Source organism: Ovis canadensis, chromosome 3 (genome assembly GCF_042477335.2).
Source record: "Ovis canadensis isolate MfBH-ARS-UI-01 breed Bighorn chromosome 3, ARS-UI_OviCan_v2, whole genome shotgun sequence".
Lineage (NCBI taxonomy): Eukaryota > Metazoa > Chordata > Mammalia > Artiodactyla > Bovidae > Ovis > Ovis canadensis.
In genome coordinates, this window is record NC_091247.1 from 161321968 (window position 1) to 161349212 (window position 27245).

A 27245-nucleotide genomic window follows, 5' to 3' on the forward strand; every position below is an offset into this window, starting at 1 on the left:
GTGGATCATAGAGGATCCTGCTGTGATTTATGTCAGAGAGTGTTTTGCCTATGTTCTCCTCTAGGATTTTTATAGTTTCTGGTCTTATGTTTAGATCTTTAATCCATTTTGAGTTTATTTTTGTGTATAGTGTTAGAAAGTGGTCTAGTTTCATTCTTTTACAAGTGGTTGACCAGCTTTCCCAGCACCACTTGTTATGTCTTAGTGTTTTAGATGCTGTGCATATACTCTCATTTAACCTTAATATATTAGAGAAGGAAATGGCATCCCACTCCAGTATTCTTGCCTGAAGAATTCCATGGACAGAGGAGCGTGGCAGGCTACAGTCCATGGGGTCACAAAGAGCTGGACACAACTGAGTGACTAACATACAACCTGAATATATATTGCCAAATGTTTTCCAGGAAGGTCATACCAAGTTACATTCCCATCTGTAAGGTATAAGAACAGAGTCCCTGCATGTTTACCAGCACAGAAAAAAAGATTTTTACAAAATCTGGTAGGTGAAAAATATAATAATCTGCATTTCTCTGATGACTAGATCTTGATATGTTAAGCACATCAGATCTCTGCCTGACATACAGTTTACAAAGATCTTTCCCCAGGATGGCATTGCGTTTTCTTGAAATTTTTACAAACAATTCAATCCCTTCTTGTAATTGTAATTTCTTCCAATTCTTTCCTAATTATGTTCTTCTACTTCTAGATCAATTAAATTTTCACTTGTATTTCTTTCTAGTTTGTTTACGATTTTGTTTTTTACATATGCAATTATTTTTTGTTGTAGGATACACGGGGAAAGCTTTTTTTTCTTCCCCATAATCAAGTCTCCTTCACTATTAATTTTCCTTTCCCCACTCATCTATGATGCTATCTTTACTACCTAAAGAATTCTTACATATCTTGAGTATGTTTATGAGCTTGAAAACTGGTTTTCACTGTCTGTCGGTTTTGGGGCTAGTACTACTTTTTTTTTTTTTTTACTTACTTTTCCACTCATTCATTTAGAACCATCACATTGTCTTCCAGGAAGCCTTGATTCTTCCAAAAAGACACCACTGCTGCCTCCCTTTTTACCTTTATAACATATATAATTCTGCTTTGAATCAGTTAACAGAGTTGATCTTTCTCAATTATATTCTTGAGAGCAAGCAACAGATACACTATATATTCATCAAAATCAAATTATGGGATTTGTTATATTAAAAGGTAACAATGGCGGAACATTTGGCCAACAAAATGAAAACAGGCAAGTCCCTCATTTGACTAAGGAACATCATTGTGCCGTCCATGATGAAAAGATTATAAAAGTTAGTGAACCCAAGATTCTGCTTTAGGGAAATCACCACTTCGTAGAGGAAAAAGACATGTAAATTTATGTGACTAAACACAATATAACTAAATAGTATAAAATAAATAAAATAAGTACGTACAAGGAAAGAGAAAAGTAAAAGCTAAGTGAGCCGTGGGTAGTGTCTCAAGCAGGGGACATACACATGAGCTGGGTTATGGAGTTTCTTAAATGTCAGAAAAATTTGCAGTTAACCTGAATGGCAAAGTGGATCAATCCAGATTCTTTAACAGAAGTTACATTAAGGTAGACTTCATTCTGAGAACTTTTTACGGAAGCCTAATGAAGTATGGCCAAGCCCAGGAGCAGCTCTGCTCGGAAGCCCTTTCGTTAGCACGAACTTGAGATGACTAGAACCCCACAGAGGCGAGAATTAACTCGTGTGATTGTGTGAAAATCAGACATGAGGAAAATAAGCAAACTTTTACCCACGTGAGGCTTCTATAAACCACTTACTGGGGTTGGTTTGAAAGCAATAACTACAGAGTCCTTGTTGTGACAGCCAGCACACTTCGAGGCCGCAGTCTCAATTCCTAGCCCTGCGCCTCACGCTCGGTGGAGCCCAGGCCAGATGTTAGCACAAGAACTACTGACGTCAAGTAAACGTGACGTCATCAGCACAGACGCAGTCTCACAGGGAGGGGCCTCTCAGCTCACCTCTGAACGTCAGCTCCACGGAGCAGCGAGTTGGCCGCCTAGCGCTCTGCCCTGAGGGTCCGAATAGTCAGAGCTGCGGGAACGGAAGCGCCGAAGCGGCTCAGGAGCTGATGGGCGGTTTCCCGTCTCTCGCCTAAACTCTTATCCTCGTCCTCTCTGAGGCTCAGGCTCGGTCCAGGCAGCAGCGCGCTCACGAGCCCGCCGCTTGTGGCGGTTACGCGCACGTACGCTCGTGCGCACGTTCCCTGAGAACCCGGAAGTGCGAAGGAGAGGCGAGCCACGTGGGTGGAGCTGGAGCGCAGCTCGCATGGGGGAGTCTATCCCGCTGGCCGCCCCGGTCCCGGTGGAACAGGCGGTGCTGGAGACGTTCTTCTCTCATCTGGGTATCTTCTCTTACGACAAGGCCAAGGACAATGTGGAGAAGGAACGAGAGGCCAACAAGAGCGCGGGGGGCAGCTGGCTGTCGCTGCTGGCGGCATTGGCCCACCTGGCTGCGGCCGAGAAGGTCTATCACAGCCTCACCTACTTGGGGCAGAAACTAGGTACCTCCGCCCCGCCCCCCGGTGCCCCTGGAGGAGGAAGGAAAGGGAGTATATTCCCCGATCGGCAGTGGCTTGGGTTCCCAGTCTCTGTCACTCGTAGCCGCTGGCTCAACTCTGCACTCCCAGGTCTCCTCCCACCGATCCCTTCCTTCCTTCGGCTTCCACAAACCCCGCCCACGGGCCTGCGCGGCAGTTAGATTGGCCAACTGGGTGGATGTTCTTTGCAGGGCTGTGCTCCGAAAGGATGGCTGTATCCATTTTTCTCATGCATGGATTGGTGCCATAAGTGAGAAGTTACGCAAACTCGCTCTCTAACCAGTGACACTGCGGCGAGAGGAGCAAAACTTGGCAGTACAACCTAGTTAGAATTAATAAACACTATTGTCTGGCCTCTTAAGGCTAAGGCCGAGAGAATTACAGATGGAGTCCTACCCCGTCTTCGTAGACCCTCAATAAACATTTAATGAATGAAGAAAAAAAAAAAAAGAATACTGGACAGGAAAGGCAAGAAATATGCTTAACTCTAACAAGAGGGGTCTTACAGAGAAAATGGTAAACACGCTTATCATCCCACGATAAATCTTGCCCCTGAAAATCAAATGCAGGAGCTGATTCAGCTGATTTTCACTAGTAGAAACAAACAATATGAGTAGAACAGAAAGAAATAATATATGTGAAAGCCAAAGGCTATACATATAAAGTATTACTACTAATAATTACCAATATTGTGAATTACAGAGTTTTTAAGAGTCTTTTTAGTGCTTTGGCCTATTTTAGACTCTTTAATATCAGAGGCACAGGGTCTGGTATGAATGAAGGACATATGTACAATATAAAATAGAAGACTACAACTGTGTGCAGATTCCAGTTTGAGTTTTTTTCCCCCACTTTCCTTATATTGCCAGAAGGTGATCCTGTACATCTTGCTTTCTGTAAACACCAAAGGGGCAGGACTTGCTGAGATCTTTGCTTTAGCTTTTCAAACAGTATCTTGTTATTTAGTGTGTGGACTTGTTGGCAAAAATTAGTCAGGTAGTTTCACCTTCTGTATTTTTTCCTCCTTTCCTACAATGGCACTTTTCATAAATTTACAATTGCTGTTGCATTATTGTAATTCCCTTTCTACGGACTGGCAAATTGTGTGTGTGTGTGTGAAGTTGTGTGAGTAGGTGACAGAGCCTGTACCAGAATACCTACCTTTGAACTGTCAGATTGTGTTTGTAACCATATGACTTATAAAAAATTGTAGCTGTATTATAATTTACATACTATGTATTATGTAATTTACATATTATTATGTATATATGAAAATGGAGACGATCCTGGCTATAAAATTGATGGTGGGTAATTTTCTGGCAGTTTTGGTGTTTTTAGATTCCCCTGCCTCATGAAGATTGGTAACTGATCCCAGGGTCACGTTTCTTAGGTTTTTTCTTTTAGCTCACCTATGAGAATTTGGTAACCTGTGCCCTCACTCCCCAGAAAAATATATGTGTAATACAATTTTGCATATAACCTGAACATATTCAGTCGGATTTCCTAAAGCCTATGTATGTTGTTGTTATTGTTTAGTTGCTGCTGCTGCTAAGTCGCTTCAGTCGTGTCCGACTCTGTGTGACCCCGTAGACGGCAGCCCACCAGGCTCTCCTGTCCCTGGGATTCTCCAGGCAAGAACACTGAAGTGGGTTGCCATTTCCTTCTCCAATGCATGAAAGTGAAAAATGAAAGTGAAGTTGCTCAGTCATGTCTGACTCTTAGTGGCCCCATGGACTGTAGCCCACCAGGCTCCTCCATCCAATTGATTTTCCAGGCAAGAGTACTGGAGTGGGGTGCCATTGCCTTCTCCGTTAGTTGCTGAATCACGTCCAACTCTTTCTATCTCATGGACCCTAGCTTGCTAGGCTCCTCTGTCCATGAGATTTCCCAGGCAAGAATACTGGAGTGGGTTGCCACTCTGACCCAGGGACTGAAACCACATCTTGAAGCAGATTCTTTACCCGCTGAACCACCTGGGAAACCCATAGCCTATGTATGCTGCTGCTGCTGCTGCTAAGTTGCTTCAGTCATGTCCTGTGTATAGACCTCAGTTAAGAAATCCAGTCTAAAATAGATTACTAAAAAAAAAAAAAAAAAAAAGGAAAGAAATCTACTCTAGTTTACATTGTATGTGCCTGGCTTTATGTGCCTGATGTGCATAAGAACATGCGCAAGGCCATCACTGTCTCTGACTTGGATTCTGTGAAGTGGCTCTTATTATGTAAAGTGATTAGTTCTACAAGGACCCCAGCTTGCATGGCTGAGCCTGAGGGCTGTGCTTTGAAATTGATCCACAGAGCAATTTACACTATGAAACATCCTCAGGGCTATTGAGGCTCCCAGCTGATCTGTCATTTCAGAATAAATGTTCTGAAAATGGCATGTTTAATGCCTCATAACTTATTCCCATATACAGTAAATGTAGGTTCCAGATGTAAAGTTTTAACTCTGCAAATACCTTATGGTTTTTCGGTATGGGAATGTTTGTGGTATCAACGTGCTTACAAATATGACTTCTTGATTATTGAGTTGATGCTCCCATTTTGTTAAAAACTTGGGAAAATTTTTGTGTTGCCACTTAACACAGTCCCATGTTCTTCAACTACTTTGCTGTTTAGAATACTTATCTGGGTTTCTTTAAAAAGCAAAACAAAAAGTTTATCTGTACCTTTTGAACATATAGAAAGCATGGTTTAAAAAAGTGAGTCTTTTTGACCCTACTTTTGTGACTGTTTATTGGAGGCCTTAGCCATGAATCCTGATTATGAATGAAAGGATGGGACTTTAGACAAAGGACAGAACTGACAGGGAGCCTTCTGTTCCTGTTTTGGTCAGTTGGAGAACTCTGGGGCAAGTGCTTATCTTATAGCCTTCTCCATACTCTGAGGGGAGAAGATACTTATTTGGGAAAAGAAAGTATGGTGGCTCAATACCTGTGAAAACGAAACCAACTGGTGTCATTTACAGGGTCTCCAAAGAGTTCCCGTACCACAGTGCTTTATGTCTCAGCACGGAGAACTCAATGAGATCAAAGTGAGAGATGAGAAGTGATTTAAAAGAATAGGACTGTTGTGAGGCTTACAAGCGGGTGGGTGAGAAAAGCTGCCCCTTGTGAACTTAACTGAGCTATAGTTTTATAATCAAAGGAAAAGTAGCAAGGAGAAGAACTCCTTAGTCTTCCTTGAGAAGACGTCATGCTTCCTTCATCGGCTCTTCCTCCAGGTTGGGCAGGGGAGTTTTCTTGTCCAAACATGGTCAAGCTAGGTCCACAAATCATCGTTTTTTGTGTGTCAGAGAGTGTGTCAAAGTGGTGATCATTAACTTACTGAGCTCACTGGGCAATCTGTGAGGCTCACGCCTCCATTGTTTTATTGTTTGGAGGCTTGTCTCATGCTTCTGCAGCATAGTTTTGTTACTAAGCAAGCCTGCTTGGTTTTGTGTTTAAGCAAACCTACTTTTTTGAATAATCAGTAACTTACAAGGGTCTCCCATATTTTTCCACTTATAATCGCCTAGTGGCTTTAACTATTTAATTCCCTACTTTGCCCCTTTCACTCTGTTGCTATCACTTGTGGAGGACTTTAGAAGGTCATACTTTTCTCCCCTTTGTTTTGCTGTTGGAGAGTTTCCTCGACATGGTTGCTGGAAGTTACCATGGTAGAAAATGACTTACCTTGAGAACTGATGTTTAAAGATTATCATTAGCAAAAAGTTGTGGATTAAAATATGCTTAGAAATTTTGCATGCTCCTTTAATATAGTTGCTACTTGAAATTTCATGACATGAGATAGACTGTTGAAATCTTGAAAAATAATGAGCTTTCATGAAAATAGACTTCTAGAAATAATTCAAAACAATTGTATTTTGTAAATTCAAAAAACTGAGACAAGAAAGAAGTCTGGTGTCTCTGGTTCCTTGTTTCCCAGCATGAAGAAAGGCCACTCCCCATTGGATATTCCAGTGTGTGTGTGTGTGTGTGTGTATGTGCTCGTCATGTCTGACTCTTTGCAACCCCCTAAACTGTAGCCTGCCAGGCTCCCCTGTCCATGGAATGTTCCAGGCAAGAATACTGGAGCGGGTTTCTTTCTCTAGGGCATCTTCCCCACCCAGGGATTGAACCCGAGAGTCTCCTGCATTGGCAGGTGGATTCTTTACCACTGAGCCACCTGGGCTTCCCATTCCTTAGCAGGACAGTCACCAGGTAGGCTTGTGCTCCTGAGAGCTTTGAGAAAAAAGACCCATTTAAAAGAAATGAATTGGTGGTCTTTCCCTTCCTTAAAGTGTCAGTTAGCTTGATTTCACATACTAGTAGTGTATGTTTATTGATAAGCTTTAAAAGCTATTCTTTATGTGGTGTTTCCACATCAAATGCGTGTGTGCATGTTTAGTTGCTCACTTGTGTCCAGCTCTTTGCGACCCCATGGACTGTAGCCCGCCAGGCTCCTCTGTCCATGGAATTCTCCAGGCAAGAAGGAGTGGGTGCTGTTCCCTTCTTCAGGGGATCTTCCTGTCCGAAGGATCGAATCCAGGCCTCCTGCATTGCAGGTGGATTCTTTACCATCTGAGCCACCAGGGAAGCCCTTCCACACCCCCTAGATAACCCACTTATCTATCAAGTAGCTAGCTGTTCTTTTTCTAGTACTTGAAGCTCCCAATTGACCACAGAGTTGCAGAAGCCTGACTCTAGTTTTGAGAGCTTCTTTTGTTTTTAATTGGAGGATAATTGCTTTACAATGTTGTGTTTGTTTCTGCCACACAACAACATGAATCAGTCATGTGTATACGTATGTCCTCTCCCTCTTGAACCTCCCTCCCACCACAGCCCCCATCCCACCCCTCAAGATTGTCTTGGAGCACCAGGCTGAGCTCCCTGTGTGATACAGCAGCTTCCCACTAGCTTTCTATTTTACTCTGCTACTTTCTCAATTCGTCCCACCCTCTCCTTCCCTTGCTGTGTCCACAGGTTTGTTCTCTATGTCTTTGTCTCAATTCCTGCCCTGCAAGTAGGTTCATCAGTACTGTTTTTCTAGATTCCATACTTATGTGTTAATATATGATATTTGGGGCTCCCTAGGCAGCACTAGTGGTATAGAACACACCTACCAATGTAGGAAACAAGAGATGAGAGTTTGATCCCTGGGTTGGGAAGATCCCCTGGAGGAGAGCATGGCAACCCACCCCAGTATTTTTGCCGGGAGCATCGAATAGACAGAGGAGTCTGGCAGGCTATGGTCCATTTGGTCACAGAGTCAGACACAACTGAAATGACTTAGCACCCACACAATATTTGGTTTTCTCTTTCAAACTTACTTCAGTCTGTATTACAGACTATGGATTCATCCATCTTAGTTCACCTGACTCAAATTCATTCCTTTTTATGGGCTTCCCAGGTAGTGCTAGTGATAAAGAATGTAAGAGACGTGGGTTTGATCCCTGGGTGGGCAAGATCCCCTAGAGAAGGAAATGGCAACCCACTCCAGTATTCTTGCCTGGAAAATCCCAATGACAGGGGAGCCTGGCAGGTTTTAGTGCATAGGGTCGCAAAGAGTCAGCCATGACTGAAGCAACTTAACACAACACACACACACACACACACACACACACACAGCATTTCATTGTATATATGTACCACAACTTCTTTATCCATTCATCTGTTGATGGATATCTAGGGTTGCTTCCATGTCATAACTATTGTAAATAGTGCTGCAGTGAATGCTGGGTTACATGTGTGTTTTTGAATTATGGTTTTCTAAGGGTCTATGCCCAGTAGTGGGATTGCTGGGTTGTATGGTAGTTTTATTCCTAGTGTTTTAAGAAGTCTCCCTATGGTTCTCCATAGTGCATGTATCAATTTACTTTCCCACCAACTGTGCAAGAGGGTTCCCTTTTCTCCACATACTCTCCAGCATTTGTTGTTTATAGATTTCTTAATAATGGCTGTTCAGAATGGTGTGAGGTGATACCTCACTGAGATTTTGATTTGCATTTCTCTGATAATGAGCGATGTTGAGCATCTTTCATGTGTTTATTGGGAGAGCTTCTTATATCAGTTAGAAATGGGAGGAAAGTGAAAGTCGCTCAGTCGCTCAGTCGTGTCTGACTCTCTGCGACCCCGTGGACTATATAGTCCATGGAATTCTCCAGGCCAGAATACTGGAGTGGGTAGCTTTTCCCTTCTCCAGGGGATCTTCCCAACCCAGGAATCGAACCCAGGTCTCCCACATTGCAGGCGGATTTTTTACCAGCTGAGCCACAAGGGAAGCCCAAATGAAAGGGAAAGGGTTTAGCTTTATTGATTATGTGCTTCGCTCCAGGCTTGTTGCAAACCAAGTGTTATTTCATTGTGTCTTTTTAGTTTCATGTTAAAGCAACAACTAAGGCTCAAAGTGGCTAAGTGAGTGCACGTCACACAGCTTGTAAATTTGGAAGCTGGGATTTGACACCAAGTCTTTCAGCCTTCCAGAGCTTTCAGCTTTTACTCAGTACTCTCGTTACCTTCCTAACCTAACAGATTTTGTCCTAGACCTCAGCACAAATGTCCATTTATTTCATACCATCACTTTACAAAATCTGCAAAGCTAAACTGAATACAGATGGAGAAGGAAGGCAAACCTTCCAGGATACAGTCCTGTATAGCATGTTGGATCCATCTGTGTGTACTAAGTCACCTCAGTCGTGTCCGACTCTTTGAGACCCTGCGGACTGTAGCCCTCCAGGCTTCTCTGTCCATGGGATTCTCTAGGCAAGAATACTGGAGTGGGTTGCCCTGCTCTCTTCCAGGGGATCTTCCCGACCCAGGAATCAAACCCACATCTCTTCGGTCTCCTGCATGGGCAGATGGACTCTTTACCATTGGTGCCACCTGGGGATCCACCTGTACCATATGGTTTTTGCTTCTATTAGTAAGAGAAATGATATGACTGCTAGCCAGTGTGATTGGGCAGTATATTGGAGAAAACACTTTTTAAGTATCAGTAGTTTGCCTATGGAATCAGAAGTTAAGTAAGATGACCATCCTCATGAAAGTGAAAGTCGCTCAGTGGTGTCCGAGTCTTTGCAACCCCATGGACTATACAGTTCATGGAATCCTCTAGGCTAGAATACCAGAGTGGGTAGCCTTTCCCTTCTCCAGGGGATCTTCCCAGCCCAGGGGTCGAACACAGGTCACCTGCATTGTGGAGGGACTTTTTACCAGCTGAACCACAAGGGACACCCAAGAATACTGGGGTGTGTGGCCTGTACCTTCTCCAGCGGATCTTCCTGACCCAGGAATCGAACCAGGGTTTCTTGCATTGCAGACAGATTCTTTACCAACTGAGCTATCAGGGAAGCCTGACCATCAGCATAGGTTTGCTCAAAGTTGAGGGGGTTTTCAGGACATGGCACTAAGGATTTCCTGAGAAGCTAGACTTTTAGTACTAAAACCTGGACAGTCACAGATAGACCGGGGCAAGGTGGTTGCCATAGTAGTAAGGGATATAAGAATCCTTTCTTGAAATACAAACTGGGCAATGAATTGTGAAATGTTTCATTCATTAAGAGAAAATTTTACAAAAGTCTTGATATGTAACTTTCCCTCCTAACTGGCATGTTTAGAATACTAACTCATTCATTAAAGCTTTCTGTGAATTATCAGCAGAGAATTTAAACTGTCCTTTGTCTCTGAGATTTTTAATATTCCTAAGACTTCCTGTTTTAAACCTGTCCTGTTTCTTTTTGTTCTCCTAATGTCTTGCCTCTGAGCCTTTGTTGGGGTACAGAATTGCTTAAGACAACATCTATGAAACTGGCCCCAGAAATATAGTTTTTCATGTATTCATACAGAAGTAAAGAAATGATGTATATGCCATTTGAACTTTTTCAACTGTTGTAAAGAATGTATTTGGCCTTACTTCTTGCTGATTTCCTTTGGAACCCCAGAGTTAATAGCAGCAGTTATTTATAATTGCTTCTTACTCTTAATAATTCACAATGTGGTACTTATTGTGCTATAACCTATAGTGTCAACCTTGCTAAGAACACTAACATTTCCTTTTTTTCTCCTGGGATCCCAGTAGGCTGTGTTTTCCATTTTCTAGTATAGCTTAAAAGAAAAATAAAACTCCAAAGCCAAGATGAAGTTTTCTGATATACCAGGAATAACAACAATGTCTCATAATTGGGTATTCTCTTTTGTTTTAAATTCCTAAATGTGGAAGGAGGGCTTTTTAGAACCAGGTTCATGTCACTTGCCAAGTTAACTATCCTCTGAATTAGATCTGAATCCTTCATTGAAGTGGGGTTGGCACGTGGGTAAGGAAAACTCAGTGGTAGTCTGCTTGCCAATGCAGGAGACGTCGGTTTGATCCCTGGGTCGGGAAGATCCCCTGGAGAAGAAAATGGCAACTCACACCAGTATTCTTGCCTGGAATACCACCAGGGAAGCCCATTCCTGCCTGGAGAATCCCGTAGACAGAGGAGTCTGATGGGCTACAGTCCTTGGGGTTGCAAGAGTCAAACATGACTTAGCGGCTAAACAACAAGGCAACAGGAAAATCATACACAGGTCCATTGCTACACAGATGAGTGATACCAGGCATCCACTTAACTTACTCTCCAGTGAAATTACGAATCACAAAATATGTAGAAGTCAGAGAATACGGTAGATGAAAAATCATTGAGCTCAGTGGTTTGGATTATTTCCTTCTAGATGCTGGCAAGCATTCTGTGGGTCTGGCTTCTCTTCCTTACCTGCTTCTGTCATTTGCCTTCCAGGGAGCCAGTCTTTCTTCAGCAGGAAGGATTCCATTCGCACCATCTATACTTCCCTGCACAACGAGCTGAAGAAGGTGGTGACTGGCCGTGGTGCCTTCGGGGGGACCGCTCCACACGTGGAAGAGCTCCTTTCCCACCTGTCAGAGCAGCTCTGCTTCTTTGTTCAGGCTCGCACGGAGATCGCAGACTTCTATGAGAAGATGTACACTCTCAGCACACAGAAGTTCATCAATGCTGAAGAGCTTGTTGGCCTTTTGGACACCATCCTCAAGAAATACAGCTCCAGGTCAGTGTAGGTGAGGAGGGAGGGATGGGATGGGGCAACCTTGCAATTCCACGCAGAATCTCATAGAATAATTGTGAAGGAGAAATGGCTGTATTGCATTTTATATATGTGAATTAATCAACAGGCATACATTGAGCAGGGCTTCCCTGGTGGCTCAGTGGTAAAGAATCTGCCTGCCAGTGCAGGAGACACAAGCTACCTATAGAGAAGTGAGATTGGTTGTAATGTATTACTTACTGTCAGGTCCAAAGAGCAATTCCAAAAGAATTTGAATGGTGCTGTGGACATCATTGACTGTGAATGACTCAGTTTTATTTTGGGGTCCTTGGAAGCTGGCATAGAGCCTTGCACATAGTAGGTGCTCAGTAATTTTATGATGAGCTAAATGGAAAGTGATGACTTTGAAGAATACCACTCCTTTGGACTTAATGAGTTCAGATATGTTTGCTTAAAAAAGAAAGGCAGATATATTAATTTATATTCCCAAATGAAGGCTAATTAATGCTCATCTGATTAATAGATGAGTAGTGGGCAAAGTACAGAGATTAAAAGGGACTATATGGAAGAGGTAGAATCTGAGGAGACTTAAAAATTTTCTTAAATTTTATATTGGTGCATAGTTGATGAACAATGTTGTATTAGTCTCAGGTGTACAGCAAAGTGCTTCAGTTACACACATATATGTATCTATGCTTTTTCAAATTCTTTTCTCATTTAGATTATTACAGAATATTGAGCACCATTCCCTGTGTTGTACAGTAGGTCTTTGTTGGTTATCTATTTTATTTTTTTAATATTTCATTTTATTGGTGTATAGTTATTTACAGTGTTGTTAGTTTCAGGTGTACAGCAGAGTGATTCAGTTATACACGTACATATATTTATTCTTTTTTAGATTCTTTTTTCGTATAGGTTATCACAGAATATTGGGTAGAGTTCCTTGTGCTAATACTAGGTCCTTGTTGATTATTTATCCCTTCTCCCCATCTTTCCCCTTTGGTAACCATAAGTTTGTTTTTGATATCTCTAAGTGTGCTTTTATTTTGTAAATAAGTTCATTTGTATCTTTTTAAAATTAGATTCCACATATGAGTGATATCACATGATACTTGTTCTTCTCTGACTTACTTCACTTAACATGATAGCCTCTAGGTCTATCCATGTTGCTGCAAATGGCATTGTTTCATTCTTTTTTACAGCTGGGTGATGTTCCATTGTATATGTGTACCACATCTTCTTTATTCCTTTGTTGATGGACATTTAGGTTCCTTCCATGTCTTGGCTATTGTAAATATTGCTGTAATGAACATTGGGATGCATGTATCCTTTTGGATTATGGTTTTCTCTGATACACACTGCTATATTTAAAATAGATATATAGACGTCAATCCCAAACTCCCAATCTATTCCTCTTTGAGAAGATTTTTAAGGGCAGGTAGGATTTTGAAAGCAAAGGTTGGTAGAAAGAATGGTTTCTTCATATCTGTGGTTTCTCCCTATTTGTGACTCCACATCCAAGGATGCAAAGTATTTACTGTTGAAAAAAATCTGCATGTAAATGGACCTGTGAAGTTCAAACTCATGTCATTCAAGGGTAAACTGTATTCTAAATTATCTTTTAATTTACTTTTAATAGGTAATATATTGTTGCTGTTCAGTCGCTAAGTTGTGTCCGACTCTTTGCAGCCCCATGAACTGCAGCACCCCAGACTTCTCTGTCCATCACAGTCTCCCTGAGTTTGCTCAGACTCATGTCAATTAAGTCAGTGATACCATCCAGCCATCTCATTCTCTGTTGCCTGCTTCTCCTCTTGCCCTCAATTTTTCCCAGCATCAGGGTCTTTTCCAATATATTAACATGGCTCAAAATTTATAAAAGTGCAAAAGAATACAGTAGTGAAAATTTACCTTCTGCCCCTGTTCTTCAGCTAAATTCCCTTCCTGAGAGTCACTGAATGTTAACAACATTTTTCTGTCGTTCTCAAGAGATAGTCTATGCATATCAATACACACATTTTCTTTTTTTAAACAAATTTTACATGTTTTCAAATTTTTTATGTTTGGAAGTATTGTTTTATTTCTCCCTCAAATCCGATTAGTATATGTTGTCTCTTAATAATTTTCTTAAACCAAAAACTATAGTATAACTGGAGATATGATTCTTAGGATGAAGGATCTTATGTGGTCATTCCCAAATGCTAATGTGAAAGTGTTTTTGTTGAACCATTTCAGGAGCTTAAGAAAAATACTCATATCGGGGCCCTTCTTTCCCAAGAGAGTAAGATCTAGCAATTCTGGATGGGGTATCCAGACACCTGTCTGTTTTAAAAGTTTCCTGTGACACTGATACGTAAGTCTGCAAGAAAAATTGAATAAATAAGAGAATGATGCCAATACTGGATATATGGGGTATGGAGCCTTATCAGTGTGTGTGCAAGTGCCGGTGCGTCTGTTGTATCATAGTGATGAAGTTAGTAGTGGAGAAGGCGATGGCACCCAGGCGATGCCTGGGAAATCCCATGGACGGAGGAGCCTGGGAGGCTACAGTCCATGGGGTTGCGAAGAGTCAGACACGAATGAGCAACTTCACGTTCACTTTTCACTTTCATGCGTTGGAGAAGGAAATGGCAACCTGCTCCAGTGTTCTTGCCTGGAGAATCCCAGGGATGGGAGAGCCTAGTGGGCTGCTGTCTATGGGGTCGCACAGAGTCAGACACGGCTGAAGAGACTTAGCAGCAGCAGCAGCAGTGGTTTAGTTGCTTCAGTTATATCCAACTTTTGAGACCTTATGGACTGTAGCCTGCCAGGCTCCTCTGTCCCTGGGATCTCCCAGGCAAGAATACTGGAGTGGGTTGCCATTTGTTTCCCCATGGGGTCTTCCCAACCCAGGGATAGAACCCACATCTCCTACATTGCAGGTGGATTCTTTTCCACTGAGCTCCAGAAATTCCCCATAGTAATGAAAGGTTGTTACTATTTAACTGTTTTTATTTTGTCAGACTTGTGATATATCAACTTTGAATCTTCTTTGAAACACCCCAACTTCTCAAAGCCCTGGGAATTTCTTCCACTGCAGTAGCAAAAGCCCAGATTTCATTCTTGCAGATCTTAGGGCACTTGTCTGTACCCCTCATCCTGCTGAATGGATACTGATGGAGTTGGGCTGTAAGATAACACATGATCAATAAGGATTTTCAGCTATGGACATTCTCCACCAATGCTACCTTCGTCTGCTTAATAGGGAATTACGGATCACAGACACATCCTAGTCCAAAAATGATCTACATTTAGATGCTTTGTGTTAATTTGAGCAATATAAATTCTTTAGAATTATTGAAAAGTTGAAATTTTGTATAATATATCGATTTTGGGGGAGAAAGTAGAATTATTTTTGATACAAAGTAACATGATTTACCCTTTGCTTTCAGAGTTGAAGAGGAAGCATGTTTTGTTTTTTCCCCCTGGAAGCCAGTTGTGCTCAGAGTAGAATGGTGTTAAAGGTTTCCTCTTTTGGCAAACTTACTACATTGTTAAGCAAATAAAAATTCTTGTTTAAGAATCATAGTCATTTGTGATGCTGCATTTTAAATTGAACAATTAACAATCATTTGATTAATCATTAACGTTAATCATTCTCTGTGCCCTATAGAAAGAATAATACAGATTTAATTCTTTCAGGGTCAGTTCAGTTCAGTCTCTCAGTCTTATCTGACTCTTTGACACCCCATGGACTGCAACATACCAGGCTTCCCTGCCCATCACCAACTCCTGGAGCTTACTCAAACTCATGTCCATCAAGTTGGTAATGCCATCTAACCATCTTATCCTCTGTCTTTCCCTTCTCCTCCTGCCTTCAGTCTTTCCCAGCATCAGGGTCTTTTCCAGTGAGTCAGTTCTTTGCATCAGATACTGGAGTTTCAGCTTCAGCATCAGTCCTTCCAGTTCTTTGGCGCTCAGCTTTCTTTATGGTCCAACTCTCACATCCATGCATGACTACTGGAAAAACCGTAGCTTTGACTAGATGGACCTTTGTTGGCTATCTAAATTGGTCATAGCTTTTCTTTTAACAAGTAAGCGTCTTTTAATTTCATGGCTGCAGTCACTATCTGCAGTGATTTTGGAGCCCAAGAAAATAAAGTCTGTCACTGTTTCCATTGTTTTCCTATCTATTTGTGGTGAAGTGATGGGACCGGATGCCATGATTTTTGTTTTTTGAATGTTGAGTTCAGGGTCAGGGTGTCTACTATTCCTTGAATACTTTTAAAGGGAAGTAGAACTTGGGTTTCTTCCCCAAGGAAGCATCAGTGGAACATTTTTTGATTCTGTAGAATTTGTTTTGAATTTATTTACCTGTTATGTACAATGGGCATAAGAGAAAATTCTGGCTAATCTTTCTGTTTCATGGTTAAAGCAAAACTAGAATATTGATTATAAATGCAAATTAATATATACTCTCCTAAAACAAGAGCTTTTAATTGAAGTGCAATATTTTATGTTATTATACAATATAGTGATTCACAATTTTAAAATGACCTATCCCTTTTATAGTTATTATAAAATATTGGCTGTATTCCTTGTGTGGTGCCATGTACCCTTTTTATGCCATGCCATGCAGCATGTAAGATCTTAGTTCCCCAACCAAGGATCTGTAATTATTCATTCTAGACAGCTTTTTAAAGTCCATCTGGTATAGCAATAATATTCTATTAAATGGTTTTTATTCTTTAATCATAATTTTATAGCTAGTATTTAAAGGACATTTTTAAAAATTGAGTTATATAAGTTTATTTGCCTTTGGTGGGGAGGGTTGAAGTAGAAAAGGATAGCTTTAAACCTTTGCCAGGCAAAGATAGACACACCAGGTTTCTGCCTTGAAAAACTATGTGTTTCCTGTTTGCATTTTAGGAAGCACATTTTGTTTTTTAATCTGAATGCTTCAAATGACAGAATACTCACCATAGGCAGAACTGTGATTTGGTTTATTAGGCTTTATGTGAAGAAAGCTGAGCACCAAAGATTTGATGCTTTTGAACTGTGGTGTTGGAGAAGACTCTTGAGAGTCCCTTGGACTGCAAGGAGATCCAACCAGTCCATTCTAAAGGATATCAGTCCTGGGTGTTCATTGGAAGGACTGATGCTAAAGCTGAAACTCCAATACTTTGGCCATTTCATGTGAAGAGTTGACTCATTGGAAAAGACTCTGATGCTGGGAGGGATTGGGGGCAGGAGGAGAAGGGGATGACAGAGGATAAGATGGCTAGATGGCATCACTGACTCGATGGGCATGAGTTTGAGTGAACTCTGGGAGTTGGTGACAGACAGGGAGGCCTGGTATGCTGCGATTCATGGGGTCACAAAGAGTCAGACACGACTGAGCGACTGAACTGAACTGAACTGATGTCCTTTTTCCTTCAAAAAAGATTTGTAAGGATAACACTGTTAATGAAACAGTTGGTTGCATTTGTGTAGTTCAATAAGGTTAACTATTGCCCACTGAAAATTTCATAAGCAAAACCAACAACAGTGCGGTTTCTGTGGGACACATTCTACTCTCGTTAATTGACATGCCTAGATCTTAACAGTGAAGACTCGAGGCTTTCCTGTGATCTTGCCCCAACCCAACTTCTCCAGTTATCTAAGACCCATCAAATGCTTTAAATTGCATCCAAACTCTGAGTGAAAAGAAAGCAGCTTCAAAGAGATAACAGGATTTTAAGCAGAAAGTAAAAGTCAAAGTGAAGTCGCTCAGTCGTGTCTGACTCTTTGCAACCCTATGGACTGTAGCCTACCAGGCTTCTCTGTCCATGGGATTTTCCAGGCAATAGTACTGGAGTGGATTGCCATTTCCTCCTCCAGGGGATCTTCCCAACCCAGGGATCGAACCCGGGTCTCCTGCATTGTAGACAGATGCTTTACTATCTGACTTCCAGAGCCCCCCCTAAAAAAACCAAAAACAGTCCACAATCTAATGCATTCCCCATAAGTATTTGCTATTTCCTACCATAGTTCCTGTTACTTAGTTTGCTTAGAATATGCTTGAATTTGTATCAGAGGAAATACTACCTCTTCCCTTTACCCTTTTTTCTAGCTGGGGACCCTTTAGCAAAAGACAGATTAATGCGAGAAAAGCATACAAATGTATTTAATATAGTTTTCATGTGGCCTGGGGGCTTCCCTCATGGCTCAGAGGTAAAGAATCCACCTGCCAATGCAGGAGACACTGGTTCAATCCCTGGGTCAGGAAGATCCCCTGGAGAAGGAAATGGCAACCCATTTCAGTATTCTTGCCAGGGAAATGGACAGAGGAGAGTGGTGGGCTACAGTCCATGGGGTCGCAAAGAGTCAGACACGGCTTAGCAACCAAACAACAATGTGGCCTGGAGTCTTCTTAAGGAAATGAAGATCCAAAGAAGTTGTTAAACCCGTGTTTTTATGCTAGATTTGATGATGAGTGAGAGTTGTGGGGAAGAGTGGTATGAGCCAAGTTTCCTGAACTGGGAGAAACAGCAAGGCCTGTTAGTTCAGATTTCTCTCTGTGACCTTTTGTCTTTGGAGATAAGAATGTTCCTTTCCTCAGGGTACAAGGAGGGGCCCTCTTACTTGAGGGTTTTATTACCTGCTTCAGGAGAGGGCCGGAAACTCCTTCCTGCACATGTCATTTCTCAAATTCATTCAGCTTAAAATAGTCAATATACCAGGATGCCATAGAGTTCTATCTTGTATCAGTTGTTGCCACAATCATTCTGTATAACAGACCATCCCCAAAGTCACACTTTCAGGCAGACAGGTCAACTGGGAGTTGTCTGATGTAGGCTGGGCTCAGCTGGATAGCTGTGCTGAACATATTGCTCTGAGTGGGCTTGGCTTTTTGTTGTGAGCTGTGGGCTTAGTCAGCTACACGTGTGTTCATTCTGAGCCCAAGGTTAGAGCGGAAGCAGCTACCTATGGTGAGGACCCAAGTGCAAAAGAACAAGCCCAGTCAAGCTCATGTTAAGCTTTTGCCTGCATCAGATCTGTTAACATCCCTTTGGCTAAAGCAAATCACATAACCAATCCATGGTCCAGGGTGGGAAAGTACGCCACCTCTGGTGGGAGGGCTGCAAAATCACACAGCAGAGGGGGTGGAATTGGAGTGGTTAGGAATTTGGGGCTTGAAATTTAAGCTTTGTGGGTCAATTTAAACCTGTCTCCTCCATGGCCTACACAACCTTTCAACCAAAAGGAATTGTTCCTTTTTCTAAACTGTTACTTGATCTGTACCCATCCTGAGAGAGATGTTGCTTCCTACCTGTACCCATTATAAACTCCTCCTTCCACCAGGTTAAGTCATGTAGGGCAAACCTTTGGCTAATTCATCTTCATTTCGTCAATGTGTTTGTATCTAAATTTAGTAAAATAGTTGTTTTAAGTGGGATTATATATTTTTTTGAATGTGGTGAAATTTACATAACATAACATTTACTGTTTTAATCATTTGTAGGTGCACAGTTCTGTGACATACCCTATATTCACATTGTGCTCCAGCTTTATTTTTCATCAGCCCTCTGCCTTCTCACATGCGTGGGCCTCCATGCTTCTTTTGGAAGGAGCTGCTTGATGGGGAGCTGTGAAGGAAGCAGTGCATGCTTGAGTTCTCTCTCTTTCTGTCTTCTCTTTTGGCCTTTTTTTGGAGCAGGTGTTCTCTGCAAATAGTTGTCAGTGTATTCTATACTCAGACTCTTTCAAGCTCGCTGCCATAGCTGAGGTGTGTGTTTTTGAAATTATGATTTAACAGACCACCACCACCACCCACCCCATGGTCTGAGATGTGAATAGGTATAAGGCACAGAGCTGGAATGGGAAGATGATACAACGTAATGCTAATCTCAAAGTCTTGGCAGAATAACATCAACATGAAATTTTAGTTCTTCTTGAAAAGATGAAAAGTAGCTTCGCCGTTCACATTCATCCTAATAAACATTGAACATTTAAACATGTTTAGTATGTTTATCGAAGAGCTTGTATGGAATTCTTTCTAAAGGTTGGTACAGAGAATTCATTTTCTTTCAAGGAGAATATTGGATATAAATGATTTCCAATTGGAAGCAGAAAAATCACTTTGAGTACTGTTACTTGTGATAGGATGATACCATTTTCCCATTAACAGTCTTACTGTGTTCATAGTTCCTTGGCAGATTTTTCTCGATACCCATGATTACAGAATATTGTGATGCTTAAGGCTTATTAAATGTCAAGTTGCCTAAAGGCTAAGGTGGTAGGAGCATTTCTTAGAATGCAAAGATTTTGAGACATGCTATAGTGTATGTAAGTGTACATGTGTGTGTGTTAGACTTTCCTAATGTTTATTTCGAAGCATGTAATGTTTGAAGAGTCCAAATTAGTTAATTGAGTACTTGAGCCAGAGGATTTTTAAAAGACACTTTTATTTATTTTTCTGCACCAGGTCTTTCATTGCGGCATGTGAACTCTTAGTTGCCGTGTGTGGGGTCTAGTTTCCTGACCAGGGATTGGACCCCTTCTGCACTGGGAGCACGGAGTCATAGCCACTGGCCCCCAGGGAAGTCCCTTTACTAGAGGATTTGAGATTCGATTTATTTTCCAGTAGTCATGTATGGATGTGAGAGTTGGACTATAAAGAAAGCTGAGTGCTGAAGAAGTGATGCTTTTGAACTGTGGTGTTAGAGAAGACTCTTGAGAGTCCCTTGGACTGCGAGGAGATCCAACCAGTCCATCCTAGAGGAAATCAGTCCTGAATATTCATTGGAAAGACTGATGCTGAAGCTGAAACTCCAATACTCTGGCTACCTGACGCAAAGAACTGACTCATTGGAAAAGACCCTGATGCTGGGAAAGACTGAAGGTGGGAGGAGAAGGGGACAACAGAGGATAAGATGGTTGGATGGCATCACCGACTCAATGGACACGAGCTTGAGTAAACTCTGGGAGTTGGTGATGGACAGGGAGGCCTGGCATGCTGCAGTCCATGGGGTCTCAAAGAGTCGAACATGACTGAGTGACTGAACTGAATTTATCCTTCTGATTCTTTCAGTGCCTTATTAGACTACACCCTCCAACCATGTTTTAGCTTCCCTTTCCTAGAGGATGTTGACTATAAAATGCCAGTAATACAAAAAACAATGTATTATTGTTATGTGAATAACTGCATCCTATTTATAACATGATAATCAGTTTCTACCTTATAATAGTCAACCTAGTTTGGGATCTCATAATCATAATCTCATATTTTTAGGATTTTGAAAACTCTAGATATACTTGTGATGATTTTTTTCCTAATTGTTTAATTGATAACCAAAATTTTCCTCTTCAACCAGGGCCAAAACAGGTGTGTGTGAATCTTCTGTCTCTTTGACAGTATGTTGTTGCTGTCATTCAGTCACTAAGTCACGTCCGACTCTTTGCAACCCCATGGACTGCAGCACACCAGGCTCCTCTGTCTTCCACTATTTGAGTTTGCTCAAATTCATGTCCATTGAGTCAGTAATGCCATCCAGCCATCTCATCCTCTGTCGTCCGCTTCTCCTCCTGCCCTCAATCTTTCCCAGCATCAGGATCTTTTCCAGTGAGTTGGCTCTTCACATCAGGTGGCAAAGTATTCAAGCTTCAGCTTCATCATCAGTCCTTCCAATGAATACTAAAGGATGATTTCCTTTAGGATTGACTGGTTTGATCTTGCAGTCCATGGGACTCTCAAGCATCTTCTCCAGCGCTGCAATTCTTTGGCACTCAGCCTTCTTTATGATCCAACTCTCACATCTGTACTTGACTACTGGAAAAGTGAAAGTGAAGTCGCTCAGTTGTGTCCGACTCTTTGCGACCCCATGGACTTTAGCCCACCAGGCTCCTCCATCCATGGGATTCTCCAGGCAAGAGTACTGGAGCGGGTTGCCATTTTTTTCTCCAGGGTATCTTACTGACCCAGGGATTGAACCCAGATCTCCTGCATTGTAGGCAGATGCTTTACCGTCTGAGCTACTAGGGAATCCCCATAGTAAGTGTAAATATGAAATTTATCTATAGGTATATGTATAAAGTATGGTATAGTCACAGTACTAAGTCACAGTATAAACTGTAATTCTTACTGTAGATCATGGCTAAAATTTTTAAAAAGCATTTTGTCTAGGACAAATAGGAATGAAATCACAGTATTACCTTAACTTTCTTTGTGATATCGTCTCATTTCTAGTTATGTAATTTCTGGGGAAACTGAGGACCATGGGAATGTGGATCAAACTGAGGAGGGTCTAAGTTCAAGGAAGGTGAACTTGCACAGGTTATTACAAGGCCTTGTAAGCCTTTGTTAAGGATTTTAGATTTTATCCTGAGATAAATGGAAAGTGATTGAAGTATAAAATTTTAAAAATTTAGCCACCATTTTGTTTGTAACTGTGATTAAATTATGAAGGGAATCTGGGAACTAGGATTGAATACGGGCTTTCTGGTAAGTGTTCTATCCCTTTAATAAACATTGATTGATTGCATACTATGTTTCAGATATTGGTTTATCATCTCTACTCCCATCTGAAAAATAGGTTTTATAATCCTTTTGGAGTTACTGTGAACATTAAATAAGGTGATATGTGTTATGTGCACATTTAAGAGATATTTCAGTGACCTTTTCTTTGCCTTTTTAGGATCTAAGCCTGAAATAGAATGTCTTGTTTCGTCATACAATTCCTGGAATAAATAAACTTGAGAGAGAAGTTCTTATAACAGAAATTACCTGGCAGTCCAGTGTTTAAGACTCAGTGCTTTCACTGCCTGAGTTCAACCCTGATCAGGGAATTAAAATCCCACAATCCGTGTGGCATGGCCCAAAACAAACAAACAAAATGAAACAAACAAAAGCTGAGAAAGACTTATAGCTAATTCAGTTTCTCTTTATTTGAAAGGAAAGTAGCGACTATTCTCAATTTCTTTTGGTAACATCAGGCTCTTCCCATGGGAGACTATAACACTGATAAAATCCTGAGATGGTGGAGTTGTCGGAACGATTGTTTAAATAAATCAACATGGAATCTTTCAGTCTTTCCCTTCCCTGCCCTCAAACATAATATTGTTTGTCTGACCACATTGGTTTTTTTTTTTTTTTTTGAGGATAGAAAGTGTCACTGTGGGGTCACATTTCCACTTAACATGTTCATTTCCCTTCTCACTTTAGATTTCACCACCCCATCCTCAGTCCTCTGGAAAGCAGTTTCCAGCTGGAGGTCGACGTCCTGAGTCACCTCCTGAAGGCCCAGGCTCAGGTCTCCGAGTGGAAGTTCCTCCCGTCCCTGGTGAACTTGCACAGCGCTCACACCAAGCTGCAGACTTGGGGCCAGATCTTTGAAAAGCAACGGGAGACCAAGAAACATCTGTTTGGAGGGCAGTCTCAGAAGGCCGTTCAGCCCCCACACCTTTTCCTTTGGCTGATGAAACTCAAAAACATGCTTCTTGCCAAATTTAGCTTCTACTTTCACGAGGCGCTGAGCCGACAAACGACTGCTTCAGAAATGAAAGCGCTGACTGCAAAAGCCAGCCCTGACCTCTTTGGAAAGATTTCCAGCTTCATCAGGAAATACGACGCTGCCAACGTGTCCTTAATCTTCGACAACCGAGGTTCTGAGAGCTTTCAGGGTCACGGCTATCACCACCCCCATTCCTACAGAGAGGCTCCCAAAGGAGTGGATCAATATCCTGCTGTGGTGTCTTTGCCCAGCGACCGGCCTGTCATGCACTGGCCCAATGTCATCATGATCATGACAGACCGCACGTCCGACCTGAACAGCTTGGAGAAAGTGGTCCACTTCTATGATGACAAAGTTCAGAGCACCTACTTCCTCACCCGCCCAGAACCTCACTTTACCATTGTTGTCATTTTTGAGTCAAAGAAATCGGAGAGAGACTCCCACTTTATTTCTTTCCTTAGTGAGATCTCACTTGCCCTTAAGAACCCCAAGGTTTTTGCAAGTCTAAAACCTGGATCCAAAGGTTAGCAGGTGGTTTGTGTGAAAGGTATTCAAGACTGGGTATTATGTTCTTAATTGCTCTAACGATCTACAGTGGTCTATGATTAGAGGTTCCACCCCACCCCCACCTGGCACCCCTCCCCACCCCTCCCCCACCCCAGGCTTCTTGCATTTCTAAATTCAGGACAAACCCTGCCTGATTGCATTGCACCCTTTATAAGCAATTATGGCCAACTGAATTACATATCCAAAGAGTAGTCTAGGAGGTGGTCATGGATGCTGGTCTCTGCAGTACAGCAAGGTATTTTTTTTTGGTGTTTTCTTCTATTTTCCTGTATTTCATGTAGACTAATATTTATTGGCCTTTGATTCTTATTTCCAGATGTTTTATAGTGTTCCAAACATTGTATTCCAATGTAGTTTCAAACGCCCTGTCTTTACTCCACCCCCCCCTTCCTGGATGAGTAACTGAGATACTATGTAAAACAGCTTTTTTAAAATCAAGGAATATTTTCCAGCTCATGAATTAGCAAATTAACATGAAACTTTAAGTTTTGTGATCAGCAAATTAATATTTTTGATGCCACAATTAGGGTCTTGATGAGAAAGTTCTATCAATTTTTGAAATTGACAGTGAATCAGAATGGTAGCAATAGCATCTGTTTTTTTTTAACAGTTCCAAAGATTCTCAGGGCAACTTTAATAGCCAAGGTTGCTTTTGGGATGACCTGCACATCTAGCTGCATTTGTTTTTACCCTTATAAAGTTTGAATTTTTCACTGTTTTAAGGTTAGTGTAAGCCATTAAGTGGTCATTTCTTCCTTCTTCAGGAAAGGAGCGATTTGGCTCTCTGTTTATCACCTTTCTGTTGAAATGCATGCTCATGTTTGGCTCCTCCCTGGTTATCTTCAGTCTGAAAAAGTAGGCAGTCTTGATTTTTCAGCCTCTTTTAGGCAACTTAACCTACTTCTGTAAAATCAAAATGGAGGTCTTGATACTTGCTAAAAATCTATTGCACATTCAAAAGGCCTCTTCGTAGTTGAGTAATCCACCTACAGTTAAGCACATCTCAACCTGGGTTTCATTCCTGTCTCCTCCACGTTATTTTTAGAAGCAGTGATACATCTTAACACATGCTTCCTTAACGCTTTCCTTCAGTAGGTGTTCATGGGGAAGGAGACAGATCAGTGAAGCCATAATGGGCCGTGGAGACCTTCCCTTCTAGGTTATTGATTGAGAATAAAAATAAGCCACAAAGAGTAATTGAGTAGTTACTATTTGATAGTTCCTTCAAAGCTTGTGTGCAGCATAATGATCAGAGCAGTCCCCTTTCTCATGATTGCATGGAGTCACGGTTTTTTACGGGGTGGCCACAGCAGGCAACCTGGCAGCATTGGCTGAGACCAGAGAGTCTCTTGAGTCTGTGTAGGAGGCCTGCCTATCTCAGACCAGACTCCCTGGTGGAAGAGCCCACTGGCCTATTTTCTGTGGAGAATGTGTGTTTTTCTTTTGTTTTTTTTTTTTTTTTTTTTTTTAAATATGATTTGTGAAAAGCCAGTTTGCTTTACATAGGAAGTAGAGATTTACTTCTGCATTTTATTCACTAAGGTTCAATAAAAATCTGGGCCGATTTCACAACATTTAACTTACATAAAAAATTGAAAACAATTGGAACTAATTAGTCAAATCATTTTTCTTCCTTTTTGTGTTTTTCCAAGAAGCTGAAAAATATTCCTTGGTGTTCATGAATTTTTTTTCCCCCCTAGATGAAACCACCATTAGCCTTAATGATATGGTGTCCCTTTTACCTAAAAGAAATAGGCCTCAGTGGAGCATGGCAGAGAGTGTAAATAAAACATATATACAATATTTAAATACTGAGTCCTCGCCTAGAAAATATTTGAATTGTATATTTATTTTTAAACCTATTTTGGTTCAAGCCAGGAAACAAAGTCATTTTACTCTCTGAGATTTGTCCTTTGAAATCAGTAATGAAATGATCTATAAAGTCTATTCTTTGCTAATGTGAACTGAAGTGAAAGTTGCTTAGTGGTGTCTGACTCTTTGTGACCCCATTCTCCAGGCCAGAATACTGGAGTGGGTAGCCTTTCTCTTCTCCAGGGGATCTTCCCAATACAGGGATTGAACCCAGGTCTCCCGCATCGCAGGCGGACTCTTTACCAGCTGAACCACAAGGAAAGCCCCAAAATACTGGAGATGGTAACCTATCCCTTCTCCAGGGGATCTTCCTGACCTAGGAATCGAACTGTCTCCTGCATTTCGGGCAGATTCTTTACCAAACAGCTATCAGGGAAGCCCCATGCTTTGCTAATGGGAAGAACAAATGCTCATATTTTCTGTAGACCATTTGCTTTGAAATATGTTTCTAAAGCACAACTTGATCAATGTTTATGGGTAACCAGAAGTGTAGTGAACAATTACCAAGCTTGCCAACAAGCCCATCAAGGAGTGTTCATTTCAGATCGCTGTTTGGACAGAGGGTGAACATTTATGACTTTGTTCTTTGCGTCCAGCCTGGTGTCTGACTGTGTCATCTTAGGGAGTGTGACAGTAAAGCTAAATTCTTAATCCAGGAGCCAATATCCTGTTTATAAGTGCTCTGTACATTTGAAGATGCTAGAGAAAATTTACTTTGAAGAGAGAAAATAGTTATTTCAACCTCACTCCCAGTAGAGTCACTCAGGTGATTGTCAAAATAAGTTCACCCTTTGATCTAACAGCCAACTTGCAATTTTCTTTGGCAAGTTGGCCTCTGAGTTTGACTTCCTTATCTGTAAAATGGGAATAAGGAAATATGGTCTGCTTTTTCCAAAGGATGTGTAAGAATGAACTGAGATCACGCATGTAAAAAATGCTTTGCAAACTTACTTGCATTTGAATGCTGTCAAAATAAAAGATGAACCACTGTTTCTTTAAACTTTTCTGTTCTCATCTTTCTCTCCAGATTGGTGACAAACCTGTACTTTGACATTAAGTTTGAATGGTACTTAAAGAACTAGTTTAGAAGAGGAGGCAGATAAATGTCTAATCAACCCACCTGCTTTACTTATTTTAGAATCTTTGTGAAATGAAAGTCAGGCGTGTCCGACTCTTTGCGACCCCATGAACCATATAGTCCATGGAATTCTCCAGGCCAGAATACTGGAGTGGGTAGCCTTTCCCTTCTCCAGGGGATCTTCCCAACCCAGGGATCGAACCCAGGTCTCCCAGTTGCAAGTGGATTCTTTACCAATTGAGCCACCAGGGAAGCCCTTAGAATCTTTGTGGTTCTTCCCAAATTTTTATCATTGGTGGAAGCATCATTTCATTTCTGTTTTCTTACTGATATTTCTTAGTCTGGTTGCTCTATCAGTTATTGAGAAGGGTGAATTAAAATCTCCAGTTGTGACTATGGATTTCTTTATTTCTGTCAGTTTTTCTGCATTTTGAATTCCTTTTATTAGTCGCATACACATTTATAGTTTTTCTTTCTCATGTATTAACCATTTTATCATTATAAAGCTTCCCACTTTATTTCCATTAGTACTCCTTGCTTTGAAGTCCATTTTGCCTCTTTTTTTTTTTTTTTAAGAAAAATTAGGAATAATTCCTTTGGCTGTGCTAGATCTTTGTTGTTGCATGAGCTTTCT

The 27245-nt window shown here is 41.3% G+C and overlaps 2 protein-coding genes across 7 annotated transcripts in view; one reads left to right on the forward strand and one right to left on the reverse strand.

The window, feature by feature from the left end:
- XPOT (exportin for tRNA) overlaps positions 1–2703 on the reverse strand; it is a 175880-nt gene extending 173177 nt beyond the window's left edge. For 3 of the 6 annotated variants that reach the window (XM_069584743.1, XM_069584739.1, XM_069584740.1), the window contains exon 1: positions 2009–2703. The gene's annotated coding sequence lies outside the window, so the exon portion shown is untranslated. The remainder of the gene's footprint in view (positions 1–2008) is intronic. The other 3 variants (XM_069584745.1, XM_069584744.1, XM_069584741.1) reach the window with 1 other exon arrangement.
- On the forward strand, positions 781–26533 carry KICS2 (KICSTOR subunit 2). Its single transcript, XM_069584747.1, has 3 exons — positions 781–2550; positions 11341–11626; positions 22806–26533. The coding sequence occupies exons 1-3, from the start codon at positions 2316–2318 to the stop codon at positions 23620–23622; spliced, it is 1338 nt and encodes a 445-aa protein (XP_069440848.1). The 5' UTR covers positions 781–2315; the 3' UTR covers positions 23623–26533.
- Positions 26534–27245: the final 712 nt, after the last annotated feature.

Coding starts and splice junctions, on each gene's coding strand:
- KICS2 (XM_069584747.1), top strand. CDS start 2,316: ATGGGGGAGTCTATCCCGCTGGCCGCCCCGGTCCCGGTGGAACAGGCG. Junction 2,551..11,340: donor CTACTTGGGGCAGAAACTAG/GTACCTCCGCCC, acceptor TTTGCCTTCCAG/GGAGCCAGTCTTTCTTCAGC. Junction 11,627..22,805: donor CTCAAGAAATACAGCTCCAG/GTCAGTGTAGGT, acceptor TTCTCACTTTAG/ATTTCACCACCCCATCCTCA.